Source organism: Electrona antarctica (assembly GCF_951216825.1).
Source record: "Electrona antarctica genome assembly, chromosome: 6".
NCBI lineage: Eukaryota > Metazoa > Chordata > Actinopteri > Myctophiformes > Myctophidae > Electrona > Electrona antarctica.
This window is the reverse complement of record NC_136811.1, coordinates 48,876,842-48,900,358: the sequence shown is the minus strand read 5'-3', so window position 1 is coordinate 48,900,358 and position 23,517 is coordinate 48,876,842. Positions and strand designations below refer to the sequence as shown.

General features: G+C 43.0%; 1 protein-coding gene across 1 annotated transcript in view; it reads right to left on the bottom strand.

The window, feature by feature from the left end:
• The window catches only part of cep162 (centrosomal protein 162), a 54,135-nt gene that overhangs the window by 13,363 nt on the left and 17,255 nt on the right, over nt 1-23,517 (bottom strand). The window contains 7 exon segments of the mRNA XM_079502662.1: nt 315-521; nt 11,245-11,493; nt 14,585-14,689; nt 16,350-16,558; nt 16,869-16,995; nt 17,511-17,619; nt 20,953-21,059. Of these exon segments, the coding sequence (XP_079358788.1) occupies nt 315-521; nt 11,245-11,493; nt 14,585-14,689; nt 16,350-16,558; nt 16,869-16,995; nt 17,511-17,619; nt 20,953-21,059 (1,113 nt within the window).

Genomic DNA, 23,517 nt, shown 5'->3' with positions numbered 1-23,517 from the left:
AATTCATCAACATAACATAAAAATCACACCCGTGTGAACTGAGTGGTGTAAGGTCTTATATAGACTGATCAGCTGTGGTCTGACGTAATGTCTGACGTAATGAAATCACACCTGTGTGAACTGGGTGACCATAGCAACCATGCTCATTTTTTGGTACGAACAGACAGACAGACACGTAAACTAACAAAGCCAGGTGTAGGAGTGGTACTTTACACCACTCAAAAAAAATCATCACAAATATAAAACATATATAGATATACTAATATATAACTAATACTGTCAACCCCAGGCCTAGTGGAAAGGAAGGCACACACCTTCTGAGAGAGCTGCTGCTGGAGAGACTGGAGCTGTTGGCGCAGGGCTTGTTCCGTGCTGTGGTGAGCCTGCTTCACGCGCTCCAGCTCCTGCTCCAGCTCCAGAGTTTGGAGCCGACCCTCCGGAGGGGACTCACACACCGGCTCCGACTGAGGCTTCTGGGCCAGCTGTTGCTCCAGCTCGGAGATCTGATGCTCATACTGCAGCTGTACAGGGAAGTGGTGTGTTAAGAGCATCATCCCTGCTAACATTGATCCATTACAGTTTGCTTACTGTTCAAATAGATCTGTGGACGACGTGATCTCTCTTGCTTTACACAATGCCCTGGTACACCATGAAAAGAAAAACTCTTATGTCAGACTACTGTTCATAGATTACAGTTCCGCATTCAACACTATTGTACTGTTGAAACTCAGTGGCCTTGGTGTGGGCAGCTCCATCTGTAATTGGCTATTTGATTTTCTGACAGGCAGGCCACAGTGTGTACGCATAGGAGAGAGATGCTCATCCGTTCTCACCAGAACCGGTGCGCCCCAAGGCTGCTGCCTCAGTCCTCTGTTGTACAGTTTGTTTACGTTTGATTGTGTCGCCAGATGTGGGAATAACACCATAATTAAATTTGCGGATGATACCACAGTGATCGGTTTAATAACCGACGGTGATGAGAGGGCCTATAGGAGGGAGATAGAAGATCTAACTCTATGGTGCGATAACAACAACCTCTCACTTAACACCAATAAGACCAAAGAAATCATTGTAGACTTCAGGAAGTCCAAAGGTATCCACACCCCCATTTCCATCAAAGGGTCATCTGTCGACATAGTTGATAACTTTAAATTCCTGGGCATACACATCACAGACACATTCACATGGTCACTCAACACCGAGTACATCCTCAAGAAGGCGCAGCAGCGACTGTACTTTCTGAGGCGCCTTCAAAAGTTTGGCCTAAGTACAAAAGGACTAGTGAACTTTTATCGCTGTATAATTGAAAGTGTCTTAACTGGCTGTATCACAGTGTGGTACGGTAACACGACCGCTCAGGACCGCAACAGGTTGCAGAGGACCATTAAAACAGCAGCTAAAATCACCGGTAACACAGAACTACCCAGTCTCCACAACATCTACAACACCCGTCACCAAATCTCGCACCACCCGTCTCAGTAACAGTTTCTTCCCCCAGGCAGTCAGGCTGCTGAACAGCTGACCTTGAACTGTATTGCACTGTATTGTCACCCACTTGCACTTTTTCTGTGTTTTTGTATTTTTCTTTGCACTATAGATTTGTCCTGTGTATGTAAGACTGAGAATGCTCTGAGCAAAATGATTTTCATTGTATTTATACTTGTATTTATACATATGACAAATAAACCTGAACCTGAACCTTAAGTGATGCAATGGAGTAGATTGGCACCAGTGTTCATTTTGACAGCAAATTTTGATTTCATTTTAGTCATAATAATTTAAAAAGAAAACATGTCATGGTTGTCCCGATCGGATCGGGTGATCGGAAATCGGGGCCGATCACGTCATTTTCAAATTATCGGAATCGGATCGGTAGCCAAAAAACGTGATCGGGACATCCCTAGTATCAATATTATATCCATATCATGATATTAGACTGTCTGTGATTTGGGATATTGTTGTACTATTGTGATACTCCTGAATGAAGTGCCTGGTGCTGGGAGTCTGGTGCAACGCACAGGTCCTGGGCCTGGTGAGAGCAGGAGTGGACCTGGTGAGACGTAGGAGGGGCCCGGACAGGAGTCAACCCACAGAGCCTAGTCCTTCCACGAGCCAGAATCTGGTTCTCCCAGTCCCGGCAGAGTAGTTCCGGAGTAACGGATTGTGTGGCCTTGCTCATTCCCTGATGGACTGATCGAGGGTAGCTACTGGGACTTATTTAATCAACCCCGGCTGGGTCGCCTGAGTGAGGGGTATGATGTTGGTAGACCCGAAACCCCGTTGACCTCAGGATACATCACTGAGGATACGTCCCAGGTGCATCCATGCGATGTATTTTTAGTTATGATATTATGGCATAATATTGTTCTATAATGGCATAAAGTATGTTCTATAAAATATAAATATCGGATCGGGAAAAATCGGTTTTAGCAGATGCTCAAAATCAAATGATCGGAATCGGTTCGGGAGCAAAAAAACGTGATCGGGACGTCATATTTTAGTCATCTGAAATGTTTTAGTTTTAGTCAACTAAATCTACAGTTGCTTTTGGCAGGCCTTGATGGCGTCGTAATTCCTGATCTATATAGATACTATAGATCACTAATATACACCTGAGCACAACCAAATACAAAATGACTTGTCTTAGTTCTACTGGGTCCAGTTTTTATTTGTTAACGAAATTGTCAATAAAGTAGTTTTAGTCATCCTAGTTTTTATTTAATTTTCGTCAGTGAAAAAAGGTAGTCGACCAACATTCTTCATCACAGTTTTTAATTGACAAAATTAACACTGATTGGTAATGTTGGCTAAAATGTCTCTTGAACAAATCACTGAAAGGAACGCGAGTGACGCGACACGCTGAGGAAGGCTCTCGCTGTTGTATTGTGTTATAAGGGCTATACACATGCACTCTGTTGTATTGTGATATAAGGGCTATACACATGCACTCTGTTGTATTGTGCTGTGAGGGCTATACACATGCACTCTGTTGTATTGTATTATAAGGGCTATACACATGCACTCTGTTGTATTGTGTTATAAGGGCTATACACATGCACTCTGTTGTATTGTGTTATAAGGGCTATACACATGCACTCTGTTGTATTGTGTTATAAGGGCTATACACATGCACTCTGTTGCATTGTGCTATAAGGGCTATACACATGCACTCTGTTGTATTGTATTATAAGGGCTATACACATGCACTCTGTTGTATTGTGTTATAAGGGCTATACACATGCACTCTGTTGTATTGTGTTATAAGGGCTATACACATGCACTCTGTTGCATTGTGCTATAAGGGCTATACACATGCACTCTGTTGTATTGTATTATAAGGGCTATACACATGCACTCTGTTGTATTGTATTATAAGGGCTATACACATGCACTCTGCTGTATTGTGTTATAAGGGCTATACACATGCACTCTGTTGTATTGTGCTATAAGGGCTATACACATGCACTCTGTTGTATTGTGTTATAAGGGCTATACACATGCACTCTGTTGTATTGTGCTATAAGGGCTATACACATGCACTCTGTTGTATTGTGCTATGAGGGCTATACACATGCACTCTGTTGTATTGTGTTATAAGGGCTATACACATGCACTCTGTTGTATTGTACTATAAGGGCTATACACATGCACTCTGTTGTATTGTGCTATAAGGGCTATACACATGCACTCTGTTGTATTGTATTATAAGGGCTATACACATGCACTCTGTTGTATTGTATTATAAGGGCTATACACATGCACTCTGTTGTATTGTGCTATAAGGGCTATACACATGCACTCTGTTTTATTGTACTATAAGGGCTATACACATGCACTCTGTTGTATTGTGCTATAAGGGCTATACACATGCACTCTGTTGTATTGTATTATAAGGGCTATACACATGCACTCTGTTGTATTGCACTATAAGGGCTATACACATGCACTCTGTTGTATTGTATTATAAGGGCTATACACATGCACTCTGTTGTATTGTGCTATAAGGGCTATACACATGCACTCTGTTGTATTGTGCTATAAGGGCTATACACATGCACTCTGTTGTATTGCACTATAAGGGCTATACACATGCACTCTGTTGTATTGTGCTATAAGGGCTATACACATGCACTCTGTTGTATTGTATTATAAGGGCTATACACATGCACTCCGTTGTATTGCACTATAAGGGCTATACACATGCACTCTGTTGTATTGCACTATAAGGGCTATACACATGCACTCTGTTGTATTGCACTATAAGGGCTATACACATGCACTCTGTTGTATTGTATTATAAGGGCTATACACATGCACTCTGTTGTATTGTGCTATAAGGGCTATACACATGCACTCTGTTGTATTGTGCTATAGGGGCTATACACATGCACTCTGTTGTATTGCACTATAAGGGCTATACACATGCACTCTGTTGTATTGTATTATAAGGGCTATACACATGCACTCTGTTGTATTGTGCTATAAGGGCTATACACATGCACTCTGTTGTATTGCACTATAAGGGCTATACACATGCACTCTGTTGTATTGTATTATAAGGGCTATACACATGCACTCTGTTGTATTGTGCTATAAGGGCTATACACATGCACTCTGTTGTATTGTATTATAAGGGCTATACACATGCACTCTGTTGTATTGTGCTATAAGGGCTATACACATGCACTCTGTTGTATTGTATTATAAGGGCTATACACATGCACTCTGTTGTATTGTGCTATAAGGGCTATACACATGCACTCTGTTGTATTGCACTATAAGGGCTATACACATGCACTCTGTTGTATTGTATTATAAGGGCTATACACATGCACTCTGTTGTATTGTAAGGGCTATACACATGCACTCTGTTGTATTGTATTATAAGGGCTATACACATGCACTCTGTTGTATTGTACTATAAGGGCTATACACATGCACTCTGTTGTATTGTGCTATAAGGGCTATACACATGCACTCTGTTGTATTGTATTATAAGGGCTATACACATGCACTCTGTTGTATTGTGTTATAAGGGCTATACACATGCACTCTGTTGTATTGTAAGGGCTATACACATGCACTCTGTTGTATTGTGCTATAAGGGCTATACACATGCACTCTGTTGTATTGTATTATAAGGGCTATACACATGCACTCTGTTGTATTGTGTTATAAGGGCTATACACATGCACTCTGTTGTATTGTGCTATAAGGGCTATACACATGCACTCTGTTGTATTGTGTTATAAGGGCTATACACATGCACTCTGTTGCATTGTGCTATAAGGGCTATACACATGCACTCTGTTGTATTGTGCTATAAGGGCTATACACATGCACTCTGTTGCATTGTGCTATAAGGGCTATACACATGCACTCTGTTGTATTGTGCTATAAGGGCTATACACATGCACTCTGTTGTATTGTGTTATAAGGGCTATACACATGCACTCTGTTGTATTGTGTTATAAGGGCTATACACATGCACTCTGTTGTATTGTGCTATAAGGGCTATACACATGCACTCTGTTGTATTGTGTTATAAGGGCTATACACATGCACTCTGTTGTATTGTATTATAAGGGCTATACACATGCACTCTGTTGTATTGTGCTATAAGGGCTATACACATGCACTCTGTTGTATTGCACTATAAGGGCTATACACATGCACTCTGTTGTATTGTATTATAAGGGCTATACACATGCACTCTGTTGTATTGTGTTATAAGGGCTATACACATGCACTCTGTTGCATTGTGCTATAAGGGCTATACACATGCACTCTGTTGTATTGTGCTATAAGGGCTATACACATGCACTCTGTTGCATTGTGCTATAAGGGCTATACACATGCACTCTGTTGTATTGTGCTATAAGGGCTATACACATGCACTCTGTTGTATTGTGTTATAAGGGCTATACACATGCACTCTGTTGTATTGTGTTATAAGGGCTATACACATGCACTCTGTTGTATTGTGCTATAAGGGCTATACACATGCACTCTGTTGTATTGTGTTATAAGGGCTATACACATGCACTCTGTTGTATTGTATTATAAGGGCTATACACATGCACTCTGTTGTATTGTGCTATAAGGGCTATACACATGCACTCTGTTGTATTGTGTTATAAGGGCTATACACATGCACTCTGTTGTATTGTGTTATAAGGGCTATACACATGCACTCTGTTGTATTGTGTTATAAGGGCTATACACATGCACTCTGTTGTATTGTATTATAAGGGCTATACACATGCACTCTGTTGTATTGTGCTATAAGGGCTATACACATGCACTCTGTTGTATTGCACTATAAGGGCTATACACATGCACTCTGTTGTATTGTATTATAAGGGCTATACACATGCACTCTGTTGTATTGTAAGGGCTATACACATGCACTCTGTTGTATTGTATTATAAGGGCTATACACATGCACTCTGTTGTATTGTATTATAAGGGCTATACACATGCACTCTGTTGTATTGTAAGGGCTATACACATGCACTCTGTTGTATTGTATTATAAGGGCTATACACATGCACTCTGTTGTATTGTACTATAAGGGCTATACACATGCACTCTGTTGTATTGTGCTATAAGGGCTATACACATGCACTCTGTTGTATTGTATTATAAGGGCTATACACATGCACTCTGTTGTATTGTGTTATAAGGGCTATACACATGCACTCTGTTGTATTGTAAGGGCTATACACATGCACTCTGTTGTATTGTGCTATAAGGGCTATACACATGCACTCTGTTGTATTGTGCTATAAGGGCTATACACATGCACTCTGTTGTATTGTATTATAAGGGCTATACACATGCACTCTGTTGTATTGTGTTATAAGGGCTATACACATGCACTCTGTTGCATTGTGCTATAAGGGCTATACACATGCACTCTGTTGTATTGTGCTATAAGGGCTATACACATGCACTCTGTTGCATTGTGCTATAAGGGCTATACACATGCACTCTGTTGTATTGTGCTATAAGGGCTATACACATGCACTCTGTTGTATTGTGCTATAAGGGCTATACACATGCACTCTGTTGTATTGTGTTATAAGGGCTATACACATGCACTCTGTTGTATTGTGTTATAAGGGCTATACACATGCACTCTGTTGTATTGTGTTATAAGGGCTATACACATGCACTCTGTTGTATTGTATTATAAGGGCTATACACATGCACTCTGTTGCATTGTGTTATAAGGGCTATACACATGCACTCTGTTGCATTGTGTTATAAGGGCTATACACATGCACTCTGTTGCATTGTGCTATAAGGGCTATACACATGCACGCTGTTGTATTGTGCTATAAGGGCTATACACATGCACTCTGTTGTATTGTATTATAAGGGCTATACACATGCACAGTGAGGGGTAACAGGTCGCCCCAATTCCATCTCGCCCCAGATTTTTTCCGCCGACCTCACGCCGACAGCTCGGTGCGGCGGTTCTTGTATTCTTTATTTTGTTTTACTGAGAATAAGGTTAGAAATAAGGTTAGGTTTAACCGTTTAAGCATAATTTACTTAGATTACTTTAGGAATACCGGGCCGCGCTGTTCCGCCGGCTGTACGCCCGGGGCGAGTTGGTAAAGGGGCGAGCAGTCTCGTATTCCAGTGAGGTACTATTATGTGTTTCTTTAAATAGCCTGTAACCGAGATCTCCTATGCTTATGGGGGACGGTCAGGGGAGTCTATAAGGGCTCGTATTCAGGGAGGTCTTATAGTCTAAGGATCTGTATGTCTTCTTAGGAACTGGGGAGGGAACGGAGCTGGTCACGTTTGAGTCTAAAGCCTGTCTCTAGATACCTCCTTTCTTATAGTCTTAATGATATTAACTCTACTCTACTGCTCTGCTCGCCATACTATATAGAGTGACGTGACGTCATGGACTGACATCACGCTGTCGACCGTTTCCGTGGCAACATAGCCTATTCATCTCATGGCTCAATTTTCGATATGAAGTGTGATAATACCATCATGACAATACTCCTTAATCATATTCAAGGGCTTTTGGCAGAGTGTGTAAAAATGGAGTGTACAAATGGAACTAAATGGACCATAACAGGTCCATTTGGTTCCATTTGTACTCTCTCAGAGTTAAGTTGACATTGATTTTATGATATAAAAAATAAAAATAAAAGTTATAATAAATTGAGGTCCCAGATATAAATGGCATTATTACATGGCTTGGTTGAATGCTTGATTCTGATTGGTCAATCGCTTAATTCAGCGGTGAGTTATCTCATGATAATGACCGCTCCGCTGTATAATGACCGCTGCCTAATCAAACCCTCTGAGCACCACCAGCTGCGCGGCTGCGCCCGCTTGATTTACTGCCGTTTCCAACATAACAGCCATGTAAACACACACACTACTGACACACAATGTAATTTACAGCTAAACATTGCTCTTAAAAATGTTTTTGAAAACATTTGAGCGAGAAATAGACGAAGCAGCTGGACCCGAAAATGGATTCTATTTGATCAACTCACTTCCTTGTTTTCCGACAGTGCTTCAGCCCTGCAGCTGGGCAGACTCAGCCAGCGCGAAGTTATGGAATACTTTTTTTGTTGTGTTTTGGATCAATGGATTAATTTATGTTAGTTAGCCATGTAATAAGCGGGATAATATCTGGCTAGGTGGTCATTGTCGGGAGATAATTCACCTTCAGGGAGTGTAACCACCTCGGCTTCGCCTCGGTGGTTAAACTCCCTGTCGGTGAATTATCTCCCGACAATGACCACCTAGCCAGATATTATCCCTTACTTAAATGTGGGTCAGTAGCCTATGCATGTCAAACTGGGCATCCTTCAAATGAAAATGATGAGAATCACTGCTAGAGCCCTGCCATATATTTTAAAATGGGGTCTTGCCGTGAAAATGAATTAATTTTACCCTCTCAAGAGTTAAAGATCTAAAAGGGTCCATTTGGTTACCAACTCTCCATCATTTAGCTGGGGACCACCTGGAACCCCCTTAAGGATCACTGGTGGTCACCGGACCACTGGTTGAGAACCACAGTTATACATCTATTCTAAGCATAATTAATTAATGAAAAAATAAAAACCCCAATTTTTCGCACGCACGGACTCGACCCGCAGCCTGGTACCCTAGTCAAAATATGGCCCTTGAGGAAAATTAATTTGGGAACCCTGGGCTACATACTGTACAGTAATTAAGTAGTCACACAGTGCTCCTCTGCTGCTGCTACTACTATCCTGGCTTAACATAATTTGTCAGTGTCTGTGCATAACACTGACAACACATTTATATATCAGTCGGGGCGACTGGCTCAAGAGGTAGAGCAGGTCACCCAATGATCCAAGGGTCGGCGGTTTGAATCCCGGCTCCTCCTGTCTACATGTCGAAGTGTCCTTGGGCAAGACACTGAACCCCAAATTGCTCCCGATGTGCTGGTTGGTACCTTGCATGGCTTCCGCCGCAATCGGTGTATGAATGTGTGTGTGAATGGGTGAATGTAATGCACAATCTATGTAAAGCGCGTTGGATAAAGGCGCTATATAAATGCACCATTTACCATTTTATATAATGGAGTCTGTGCATGAATCGACCTCATGAATCGATAGTCGACCTCCAGACAGACATTGGCTAGAGTCAGCCCCTGTGGGCGTGAGCTGCCAATATAGTAGCCCGGTAGGGCAGGGGTCATCCTCTTTCCTCGTTTCGCTCTCGAAGCGCAGGTCGATTTGCCGAGCTCCTGCTAGCCCTTCGAGGCTGCATGCGGGAGCTCCCGAGCTATACCCGCAGCCTAAGCCTCGTAACCGTTTGGTTGGAGCTACCTTGCGTCCTCCAGAGGCTGCATAGCGCCCGCCACAGCCTAGCGCTATGCTCGCTTTGCTGTGTGGCGTTACATGGGATTGGTGACAGACAGTGTACTCGCTGAAACCCAACTTTGTTTGATTGTTACCTTGATGGGTACTGACGTCGCTGTGGCTCACAGGTGTTTTTCGCCTCGGTAGAGAAACCACCGCAACGCTTGTTTGACTGATTGAGGATTGATCATGTTGACTGATTGCTCCTCTGAGTCCTTTCATCGCTCTCTGCAAGAGGAGTGTTTTTTCGCTCTGTCGCAGACGCTCCATCTACCACGAATGTGGCGCTTGATTGCAACAATGGCTTCCAGGGGAAGCCATTGTTGCAATTTCGTTCAGCGACGTTTGGTGAGCGTTCCCCTCCAAACTTGAATGTGTGAAGAATGCTTTAGCTTTGAGCAAACATTTTATTTACCGGTAAGCTGGCACCGGTTTACTTAACTGCAGGCGACAGAACGCATAGTTTTAAGCGCTGCTCAGTAGGAATACTGACTTGCGCTAGTTTATTTTTGTCACTGGTCTGCTAACTAGATCCATGCTAAGGCAGCTGGACTGAGACATAGTGGACAGCCCCTTAATTATATTGCTGGATGTCCCAGGTTCAATGCGGTTAGTGAGCCCGCATGGGGAGGCAGAGCCCCTGGATGTCCCAGGTTCAATGCGGTTAGTGAGCCCGCATGGGGAGGCAGAGCCCCTGGATGTCCCAGGTTCAATGCAGGACCCAGCCAGCAATGTGTCCATGTGTGTCCCGGTCTGAGCCCCTAATTGCTCCCTGAGTGCTGTGGATTGGCTGCTCACTGCTCCTAGTAGTACTAGGCTGAGTGAATGCAGGGGACAACATTTACGTATGTGCAAATATGCAGCAAGGGCAAAAAGGAGGAAGAGAGTGGGGGCCTGCTAATTAGTGCACATCTAATCACAGAAGTGGAGTGATCAGTCTCTCATCACCAGTCTCTAATGGTTGATTTAGAACAGAACAACTGATTGGTCCAGTCAGACAGCATTCAATCAGTCGTTCTCAAACCTTTTCATGTCAAGGTCACCCAAAATGATATTGAATTTGGCCGCGGACCCGTATCACAAAATATATTATACCAGGTACGCCCAGAGAGTGAGTCAGGTAAGATTTCAGTTAAAAATGTTCGCTTAAAAAGTATATGTATTCAAAAGGTTTGGACAAATGTTAACGATTAAAAAAAAAAGAGCAGATATATAAGCTCGCAGCGCGGCACGAAGTGACACGCTATGAGCGTGTATATCTGCTGGTTTCTTTCAAGATGAATGACATCATTAGTACACAAAGTGAAATAACAATTAGTACACACAGTGAAATAACTGTAATAGTACACAAAGTGAGACAACTGTACAGACATACTTTGATCCTCTGGAACTGTTGATCCATGGCCCTCAGGCTGCGTTTGGCCTCCTCGTCGCAGCTCTCCAGCTCTGCCTCCAGACGCTGGATCCTGCGCTCCAATAGGGCGTTGACCTGGGAGGGCGGGCAGCTCTTTGCCACGGCGGGGTCCTGCTGCGTCTCCGGTGGTCCACAGGCTGCGGCCGCGTGGATGAGAGCCGGCAGGGAGTTGGGGTGTCGCCGCCGTAGTGTTTGCTCCAACTCCTTCACCTGGCGGACGGAGAAAAGGACCCATCATCATCAGCTAAAACACAGCTAAAACACAGTGACACTTTTATGGGAATTACCTTTTACTTTACTTTGACTTTATTTGTTTATTTTGACGTAGTCTCTCAAGACAGGGGTTGCTGTTTTCCATTTATTTGCCCGATGGGATTCTCAGATTGATTTCGACGGGACAATGTATATCAATGGACATTACAAACAAATGCAGCAGACCTACAAGCTCGTAGCGCGGCACTCGGTGCCGCGCTACGAGCTTGTTTATTATTTCCACACAACAGCTCTAAAATATATTAATGACATAGTAAAATGTTGAAAATGGTTGGAAACATTGTTGTCATGTTCTTGATGGCCATGGCTCAACACAATACTAGATGGTCATGTTCTTGATGGCCATGGCTCAACACAATACTAGATGGTCATGTTCTTGATGGCCATGGCTCAACACAATACTAGATGGTCATGTTCTTGATGGCCATGGCTCAACACAATACTAGATGGTCATGTTCTTGATGGCCATGGCTCAACACAATACTAGATGGTCATGTTCTTGATGGCCATGGCTCAACACAATACTAGATGGTCAAGTTCTTGATGGCCATGGCTCAACACAATACTAGATGGATGCCTAAAGGACCTTGGAAACGCGCCTATAGTTCATTTTCAATTGTTGTGCGCGTGCTCGTTGCGTGCACACGCCCACGACTCACCAGATCTGGATTCTATTTAGCTTTTTTTTTTACGCTTGCATTGTTGCGCCTCTCTTCAACAGACCTGTATTGATTCCAGGCAACAACGCCTACGTTCCTCGCTTCACGTTTGCAAGGCCCTTTAACCTGAGTTCTCTACAACAGTGACCTTGCATTTAAGATAGTGTTTTGTCATAATAGCCGCTTTGTATTATGGTTTGCCATAATAGCCACTTGTGTGAGCCACGAATCGAACACATCATGTAATAGGCAAACAACAAAAACATCGTCAACTGTGAGAAGAGAGCAACTATCATACTGTATCTACAGCTCGCAATGACAGCGACTCTCCGTGTATGAAGACCAATGACAGCGACTCTCCCTGTATGAAGACTTCAACATCGTCGTCTCAGGCCTAGTTCACACCTACACCACAAATGACCATTCAATTTGAATACAGCGTCTGGAGCACTGGGTAGGCCTGTCTGGCACGGCCCTGTCCTGGTTTTCCTCCTACCTAACAAACAGAAGCTATTTTGTCAATCTAGCTGAGTTTGACTCAGACAAACACAACATCAGTTCTGGTATTCCACAGGGCTCAATTCTTGGTCCTCTGTTATTCTCCCTGTACATACTGCCATTGGGAGAACTCATTACCAATCACGGAGTCAATTTTCATTTCTATGCTGATGATATCCAACTATATCTTTCTGTAGATCCAGATGATCTCTGTGCCTTAGACCCGCTGTTGACCTGTCTGTCTAGCATTAAATGCTGGATGAGTGAGAACTTTCTCAAGCTAAATGAGGATAAGACAGAAGTTCTCATAATCTGTTCTAGTGAGCAGAAAGAATCGATAAAAAGCAGACTTGGCAACCTGACTGTAGAAAGTAACAGTACAGTAAAGAACTTGGGGATCACTATTGATTCTGAACTGAATTTTAATTCACACATTAATCATGTTACCAAGATTGCCTTTTTTCATCTTAGAAATATTGCACGAATCAGAGCCTATTTGTCACTGGACGATGCAAAAACGCTAATCCACGCCTTTGTTTTTTCTCGGCTTGATTACTGCAATGCACTTTTTTCTGGATTGCCTAAGAAATCAACTGACAGATTACAACTTGTCCAAAATGCAGCAGCCAGAGTCTTAACTAGAACTAAGATGAGAGAACATATTACTCCAGTCTTGGCCTCATTGCACTGGCTTCCGGTTGTTTTTAGGATTGATTTTAAAATTCTTTTACTTGTTTATAAAGCTCTCAATGGTCTCGCACCTTCCTACCTACATGACTGCCTGCCGAAATATGTCCCAAACCGCCCCCTAAGGTCTTCCACTGCTGGCCTGCTCGCTTTGCCTAAAAAAATGGCAACTAAAAAATACGGGGAAGCAGCTTTTTGCTTCTACGGGCCGACGGCGTGGAACAAACTCCCACTGTACCTTCGACAGGCAGCCTCTGTAGACATTTTTAAAGCTCAGCTCAAGACCCACTTTTACACCCTTGCTTTTAATTGATTGAGCTGCATTTCATGTCATGAAAGGTGCTATACAAATAAAGTTTTATTATTATTATTATTATTATTATTATTATTATTATTAAATGTTCGGTCCGTGTGTGATGCCTGATTGCTTTTTGATTGCTGCTCCAATTCATTTTCAATGGGAGTCACATGGTTTGACCAAACATTTTTGTTTGATGAGGGGGGAGCAATCAGCGATCAAACACAAATGTTGGATCAAACCATGTGACTCCCATTGGAAAAGCATTGTGGTGGCCCAAAAAAACAAAAAAACAACCAAACATTGCTTGATTGGTGTTTGGTACTTGTGAATGAGGCCTCATGAACCATCGCCAGCAACGTCCGGGACCAACCAGGACACGACAGCATCCAATCACGACAGTCCAACAATTCTAAACTAACAACAACAAACTGATCTTGTTAAAAGCCATGGACAATGCTTCGGAACTTATTCAGAATTCAGCATTCAGGACTCTATTCTGAACTATATTTTTGTAACCAAATTATGCTATGTAATTTCTGAATCTCACAATACTTGTATTCTCTAATTGAATTATTCTTCACAAAATTATCCGACCTTAGGATTTGTTGTGGTCTCAATTATTTTCTAAATGACTATTTTTGGGTTATTTCTAAAAGTATTCTCTGCCTTGGTAACTTAAGGTCTTTAAAGGTACTAATTTCTTCCTGATTGTTACTATTTGAGGTTATAGTTAATATTCATTGGATTCCTTTGGTTATCGAGTAATATTTAAAACGTATTTATCTTATCTTAATTTGTACGTATCAGAAGGTCTGGTCAGAAGCTGACTAACAATGCTGCTAATACTTTTTTAAATAAATAACACAAAGTGTATTGTGTTTACCTGCCGCTCCAAGTCCTGTATCCTCTTGGCGTCCGCAGCTCTCTCCCTGGCCTTGGTCTGCTGCTGTTGGCCTCTCCTCCCCACCTCCGACTGCAGCTTCTCTAACTGAGATGGAGCAAACACATTTGTATTACATATAATTATACCAGCATCAGTACACCTTTTAATTGCTGTGTTGATGGAACAGGCAGGTCTGGCCTGTTCTTCCAACAGATGTGTCTCTGTGACCACAGCCGGTGCTTCCAACAGATGTGTCTCTGTGACCACAGCCGGTGCTTCCAACTCCGCTGATTTCACACTGCACGGCCAGAAACCACACATTTCCGCTTGAAAGGGTCTGTGTTAGATGGCTGAATGGCTCTTGAAAGGGTCTTGAAAGGGTCTGTGTTAGATGGCTGAATGGCTCTTGCTCAATTTGGCAAAAAATTGCGTGAGTTGAACATTTTTACAACTTGCATCGATGACTCCATTTGCATCACTTTGGGCATACACTAACACAAAATATGTCACATACAATTTGCAGTCATTTAGCTTTTTAGCAGACACTAAATCCAGAGAGACTCACAGTAAGCAAGACAACACAAGGTAATACTGTACATCAAATGCATAGAAATAGTAATCTAGGATCATAGGTAAAACAATAACTTATCATGTCTAACAGTAGAATAACCCCCCCCCCATAGATGCCAGTTCTATAAATGAATCTGGCATCTGTCTACATAACATGCTATCTAAATTACATGTTAGCCTTTGCATAAGCTTGCAAGGTGGTTGAGGCTAGGGCAAGTGCTATGGGCTAAGGTGGAGTCTGAAGTGTCTTCAGATTATGGTAGAAGATTGGGAGTGAGTCTGCAGTTCTAATTGCAATGGGGAGTTCATGGCCCCCTCTACCTCTCTGAACTCATCAACCGCCATGTCCCCTCTCGCTCCCTCAGGTCAAGCACTGCCAACCAACTGGAACCCAGCCACAAGTCCAACAAACGAACTTGGGGAGACAGGGCCTTTGCAGTGGCCGCCCCTACAGTCAAACCCCACCTTTTCAGACTGGCTTTCCCTACATAACCCCCCCCCCCCCACACACACACACACACACACACACACACACAACCCCCCCCCCACACACACACACACACACACACACACACACACACACACACACACACACACACACACACACACACACACACACACACACACACACACACACACACACACACACACACACACACACACACACACACACACACACACACACACCCTTCTTGGTTTGTCCATTTCTTATTCTGATTTCTAGTTTTTAACCTTTTAACTAGTTTTTCTAATACAATTGTTTTTACTTCTGTTCTGTAAAGCGACTTTGGGTACCTAGAAAAACGCTATATAAATCGTATAAATTATTATTATTATTATTATTCCAGTTTGGGAGCCAGTTGTCCACAATTCCCATTGTCTTGTGGGTGGTGGGCAGCAGTGCCAGTTTGCTGGTGTGTAGGTTCTTTAACTTACGATGGAGTGTTGTTGGCTCACTGACATTAATTTAACTACAAAGCAGCCAGAATTCACATGCTTCACCGCCGTCAACACGCGCTCCGCCTCTTTTCTCCTATAATTAAAGTGAACAGGGAAGCTGCCGGGCATGAAGGGAAAGCAGCAGGTGAGCCTCATACTCAGTTGTGTGCCAATTGCTTTGGATAACAGTTTGAATAGTAGCGAAAGTATAAATATTCATTATGCGCGTGGCCAAGTGCAACTCGGGTCTGTCTACCTGCTCTTTGAGCTTGTGTGTCTGAGCTGTAGCGGCCCTCAGCCTGGCCGCATCTCTGTCCAGAAGCTCCTGGTTCTCTGCGTACCACTGCAGCTTATTCTGCAGGGCGGACACCTCGGCTCTGTGCCTGTCTTCCTGCTTCTTCTGCAGGGCGGACACCTCGGCTCTGTGCCTCTCTTCCTGCGCACGCATCTCAGCGCCCATGTCGCCTGCAAGAGGAATTGCATGCACACACACGCACACGCACACCCACAGAGTGTAATGTAGTGGTGGAAAGTAACTAAGAACATTTACTTAACAATTTGGGTGCCGTGCCGTCGGACACAGCCAGCCAGCCAGCCAGGGACACACATAGCTGTCTATAGGAGTGGTTGCACCACTCAAAAATGTGAGTACGTTGAGACTTGAGTCACTGGTGTAATGTGATGTCACATGCAGAACGCAGAATTTGCACACAAAATGAATATGCACACGTGCATGACCACACGCCATGTGCCGCTCCACTATGTGGGTTTTTACCCGAGGTGGAGCTGAGCTGGGTTCTCGCCAGGTCTTTCTCTTTCTTCATCAGCTGGAGGTCTTCTTCAAGAGCCTTCTTCTCCTGTTGCAGACTTTGGCTTTCCTCTGTCAGATTGGCCTCATTCCGCTGCACACGCACACATACAAAACAACATGGATTCCCACGCAGCTGTGTTGATTTTGGCAGCAAATTTAGATTTTAGTTTAGTCATAGCCACCCCTGTTTCCCCTCACTGTATATATTTCTTTTCCCTTTTTACCTCCTATGATGATTTATTTTTGACTATATAGTTGTGTATATTCATACGTCTCTAAATGTTTTGATGAATTGAAAATGGTGGGCCCTATTGTAAACAAGTGTAATGCTTTATGGTGTCGTCCACTCACTGTTAACAGTTTTTGTATTGAGTTGTACTTGAAATGTACTGTAATTCTGCAAACTATCAATCAATCAATCAAAAAGTTGTACTTTCTTGCCGGTGTAACCGACCTACATGCTCACAATGCCCTTTCTCTTCTCTCTCTCTCTCTCACACAAACACACTCACACACACACAAATAATTCATAATAATAAAAAAGTAGTGAAAATAGCAGATCTACAAACTCACAACGAAGCGACACGCTATGAGCGTCTAACTCACCTGAAATGTTTCTATGTGAGCCAGCAGTTCTGTGATGCGTTGAGTGTGACCCATGGAGCAAACATTTCCCATGGGTCTAGGGGTCTGCTCACTCTGCTGTAACTGCTCCCTGGAGTTAGAAGTACTCACATCATTAAAAGTATCAATACCACAGTGTAGAAATACTCTGTTACAGGTATAAATCTTACTTGAGTAAAAGTACAAAAGTAAAAGGACATCGCAGGAAAAGGGGTAGAAACTAAAAACTTTAGGAATTGCACCAAGGAATTCCTTTTACACAAGGGTTGTGATAAATTATTGTACACCGCATTTTCCAAATAAAGTAATGAAAGCAATAAGGTACACCCACACACTGTGTATCTGCTCGGCACAAGAGTATTGTCTTATTTAATGAAGCAACGTTTCGGTCACTAGCCTTCCTCAGGCTTGTGCCGAGCAGATACACAGTGTACGGGTGTACCTTATTGCTTTCTTTGATGTCCACTGGCCTACGCACCTGTGCATACGCCTGATTGCTAGGTGTGCGTTTTCTCCTACACCAAATAAAGTAAACAAAGCAACAAAGCAAAGCGACAGACTGAGCTTGTACACCAGTTAATGTACGTTTTGTAATATTCATAAAAATCTACAAACTAGTAACTACAGTAGTAACTTAAGTTTTCAAATAATTGTAGTGGAGTAAAAGTACAAATATCTTGCCTCTGAGATGTAGTGGAGTAGAAATAAAAGTATTGAAAATTGGAAATGCGTTCCACCAGTGGAGGGAGGTGACAAAGGTTAAGTGGGAGGGGAAGACAGCAAGAAACTGTTATAAATGAGTAAATGTAATGTTGGAAATAAACCACCACATATTTAAGCCATGGCTTAATTCACAGTTTGGTCATATTGGGGTGATGAAATGATTTCTTTCCAATACAGTAGGAATGTAGATTCACTTACACATTACACATGTTTAACATGTTATAATTTAGCTATTGAAAAATAGCAGACCTACAAGCTCATAGCGCGCCACCGAGTGGCGCGCTACGAGCTTGTAGGTCTGCTATTTTTTTTAAATCGTGAAAATATTATTTTCAGAAAACTGGAGGATTTAGAAGATTTTTTTTAAATTTTGAGGTCAGGCCTAAATGGGTTAAGCATTTGTTTCATATTTATATGTCGATTTCAGCTCTGACATTTATTTCAGACATGCTAGTAGGCTGGAGGCTGCACGATGGCAGGCTCTGTCAAATCTGGTCACATTTGTTACAGTCAACCGTCCATTACACCCTATTAGGGAAGCAGAGTCTCTAACCGTCCATTACACCCTATTAGGGAAGCAGAGTCTCTAACCGTCCATTACACCCTATTAGGGAAGCAGAGTCTCTAACCGTCCATTACACCCTATTAGGGAATCAGAGTCTCTAACCGTCCATTACACCCTATTAGGGAATCAGAGTCTCTAACCGTCCATTACACCCTATTAGGGAAGCAGAGTCTCTAACCGTCCATTACACCCTATTAGGGAATCAGAGTCTCTAACCGTCCATTACACCCTATTAGGGAAGCAGAGTCTCTAACCGTCCATTACACCCTATTAGGGAAGCAGAGTCTCTAACCGTCCATTACACCCTATTAGGGAAGCAGAGTCTCTAACCGTCCATTACACCCTATTAGGGAAGCAGAGTCTCTAACCGTCCATTACACCCTATTAGGGAAGCAGAGTCTCTAACCGTCCATTACACCCTATTAGGGAAGCAGAGTCTCTAACCGTCCATTACACCCTATTAGGGAAGCAGAGTCTCTAACCGAACCGTCCATTACACCCCATTAGGGAAGCAGGGTCTCTAACCGAACCGTCCATTACACCCTATTAGGGAAGCAGAGTCTCTAACCGTCCATTACACCCTATTAGGGAAGCAGTCTCTAACCGTCCATTACACCCTATTAGGGAAGCAGAGTCTCTAACCGTCCATTACACCCTATTAAGGAAGCAGAGTCTCTAACCGTCCATTACACCCTATTAGGGAAGCAGAGTCTCTAACCGTCCATTACACCCTATTAGGGAAGCAGAGTCTCTAACCGTCCATTACACCCTATTAGGGAAGCAGTCTCTAACCGTCCATTACACCCTATTAGGGAAGCAGAGTCTCTAACCGTCCATTACACCCTATTAAGGAAGCAGAGTCTCTAACCGTCCATTACACCCTATTAGGGAAGCAGAGTCTCTAACCGTCCATTACACCCTATTAGGGAAGCAGAGTCTCTAACCGTCCATTACACCCTATTAGGGAAGCAGAGTCTCTAACCGTCCATTACACCCTATTAGGGAAGCAGAGTCTCTAACCGTCCATTACACCCTATTAGGGAAGCAGAGTCTCTAACCGTCCATTACACCCTATTAGGGAAGCAGAGTCTCTAACCGTCCATTACACCCTATTAGGGAAGCAGAGTCTCTAACCGTCCATTACACCCTATTAGGGAAGCAGAGTCTCTAACCGTCCATTACACCCTATTAGGGAAGCAGAGTCTCTAACAGTCCATTACACCCTATTAGGGAAGCAGAGTCTCTAACAGTCCATTACACCCTATTAGGGAAGCAGAGTCTCTAACCGTCCATTACACCCTATTAGGGAAGCAGAGTCTCTAACCGTCCATTACACCCTATTAGGGAAGCAGAGTCTCTAACCGTCCATTACACCCTATTAGGGAAGCAGAGTCTCTAACCGTCCATTACACCCTATTAGGGAAGCAGAGTCTCTAACCGTCCATTACACCCTATTAGGGAAGCAGAGTCTCTAACCGTCCATTACACCCTATTAGGGAAGCAGAGTCTCTAACCGAACCGTCCATTACACCCTATTAGGGAAGCAGAGTCTCTAACCGTCCAATACACCCTATTAGGGAAGCAGAGTCTCTAACCGTCCATTACACCCTATTAGGGAAGCAGAGTCTCTAACCGTCCATTACACCCTATTAGGGAAGCAGTCTCTAACCGTCCATTACACCCTATTAGGGAAGCAGAGTCTCGAATTTCCACAACAACAAAAAAACAAGAATTCTTCAACTGGAATATTCCTGGACTATTGGACTATACAGTAGTTGACTCTTTTAACTACTTTTACATGTACTTTCCTTCTTTTCTTTTTTTACATCTACATATACTTTGTTGTTCAGCGCATAGGGTGTAAGAAATGGGTTTCCATTTCCCATTTAACCACATGAACACTAGTGTACCTATTCGGGGCTTGTCATAATAGGCAAACATTTGAAAGTTAGGTGAAAATAAACAATCTACAAGGCAACCAATGTGTAGGTATGTTTACTTTTATCACATTTAATTAGTTCAACTCGAGGCCTGTCAAGGTACAGACACCTGGGAGACCCTGGACAACAAAGTACAAAGTGGTTAAGTCTGCACTTGAGAATGCGATGTGATGATGTTGTTGTTGAATGAACTCACTTGGTCAGCTGGATGAGCAGCCTCTGGTTTTCAGTAAACATGGCCTCCTCATTGGCTTTAGTCTTGGCCTGCTGGGCCTTCATCTGCAGATAGAGCTTCTCATTCTCCTGTCAGACACATCAGCACAGTGCAGAGAGCAGACAATGGCCCCATATTCAATGGTCTCTAACTTTGAGGGTGTACAAATGGAACCAAATGGACACTTACGGGTGCATCTCAAGCATGCTTGAGATGTATAAAAGACGCAACAGCAGAGTGTTAAATGAACACTCAGGTGTGAATGTTTATTATGCCTCTGATGATAACGCAGCGCTGAAGCACATGCAGACGATAATGCAACCACACAACCACAAACAAGTAGTTCAGAGAGAGGTCAAGTGTGGGGCCAATGCTCGTCTCCAACAGAGCTTGTTCTATTGACCCATAGCAGAGTACAGGCCGTTACAGAGACAATGGCTGCAGTCCTGGATGCACCCCCAGGGGGAAACTCGATAATATCACTGGGGCCTTCCATCGATCCGCCAATGGATAAAAGCACATTTGGTAAAGAGTGAGCTTTGTTCCCACCTGGACTCACAATCTCAGCGTTTCTCTTAAAAATGAACTCCCGGCCAGGTGCCCCGTGGACAGGACAATATCTAAACGCACAGGTACATGTCAGAGGAGAGACAGAGGAGCTATGGGAATCATTCTGGAGGAGGAGGAGCTATGGGAATCATTCTGGAGGAGGAGGAGCTATGGGAATCATTCTGGAGGAGGAGGAGCTATGGGAATCATTCTGGAGGAGGAGGAGCTATGGGAATCATTCTGGCACTATGGGAGGAGCTATGGGAATCATTCTGGCACTATGGGAGGAGCTATGGGAATCATTCTGGCACTATGGGAGGAGCTATGGGAATGATTCTGGCACTATGGGAGGAGCTATGGGATTTCCGCCTAAAATGGGTTAATGCAGTAACATAATGAAAAATTCATCAGAAGTATATATTCACATCATAAAACAGAGCAGGACATTATATTAAAATAAATACATAAAGCATAAACAAGCCAGTGAACACGTATTCAGCACATTCGCGGAAAGTTCCCAAATTCAAGTTATAACTTTCCGTGTTTAAATGATTTATGCGGGGCTATAGCTTTCTATGAATATATTACTTGATACAAAATCAGGGGCATGTTTAGTTGTTATCAGTTTTGAAAGTTTGTATCTGCAGTTTTAGGTCTGGCCTGAAGTAAAGTATTATCTTCATACGAAAGCTAATGACTGAATTTTACTTTTACACAGCCGTGTGTGTGTGTGTGTGCGTGTGCGTGTTTTAATGAATAAAAACAGCATTATAACATGAAGTAGCCTTACAAATGCATGGTAGGAAAACTATTTAATGGCAAGGACCCCAACATTTACACTTATTAGCCCCCCATTTGAAAAGATAAGATATCATTTCAAGGACCACAGATAGAATTTCGGGTGCATTTGCGACCAAATTGGTTGCAATTTTGAGCCCTGGCTTGAGAAAACTTCTTATATCTCGTGTTATGTTTATAGCTAAGCGAACTAAAGACGGTTGCATTCACACTGAAAATGTGCACCTGCCCGGTCAGGCTATCTGGTAGCAAACTTCACCTGCCCGACCATTTTATTTAGGTTATTTAGTGTTAGTGTCAACCACTGTATATGCAACCTCAAGCATGCGGCTATAGCCTTGTAGTTAGGTGAGCCAAAAGTGTGGGGGACGTCATGGCGTTCGCTGTTTGTTTTTATGTAGCTCCGAAAAGTGTAACCAAATCAAATGGATGAGTCCTCCGGCTGGCTCGTCAGAATTTAATAAGCTGACTATTTCGCTGGTTATAAAGACTAGATTGTAGTTTTCTGACTTCTGACATTCAAGCTCATATAGGCCTTGTGAAAGTTACAAATACAACATGAAACATTGGATTGCATAGACATCACTTTAAAAGTTATATTAGGAAGTCAGAAATGAACATATAGGATAGCTCTTCACTGGTTCAAAATGATGGACACAAACCATAATGGACATTATGGACCTCTGAAATTGGTTCTGAGATCAAAGTGGAGCCGACAAAAAAGATGTAACCACGCACCGGAATGACATTAAATGTGTGCGTGCGTAGTCTCTCTGCTTTCACTTTAATTTACGGAGAAACTTGTTCCCCCATATGTTTCGCTACAGTAATCTGATCTGATCCCTGGTCAGCTCCCTGCTGTTTTCATACTTACAGGCTACAGAACCAATTTCAGAGGTGGGAATGACAATGGGAATGATTTTAACAGTAATTGCTGTAAAAGTTCAAGTTCATTTCTGAAGGGTGATTTCACCTGAACTCTATCATACGGTTCTATTGTGAGGAGGACATGTGCTCTGATGAGGACAGGAGCTCTTCATATCCAGGGAGCCACAGGCTCAAGGAATAGAGATTAACACCCTGAGCGGAAAGGACGGAGTTCTCCGTTCAATCAAGTAGTAACGCCCAGCGCTCTGGACGGAGATTGATAAAAGGACAGAGATTATTGATATCAAAACCGATCGCATCGCTCCACAGGCT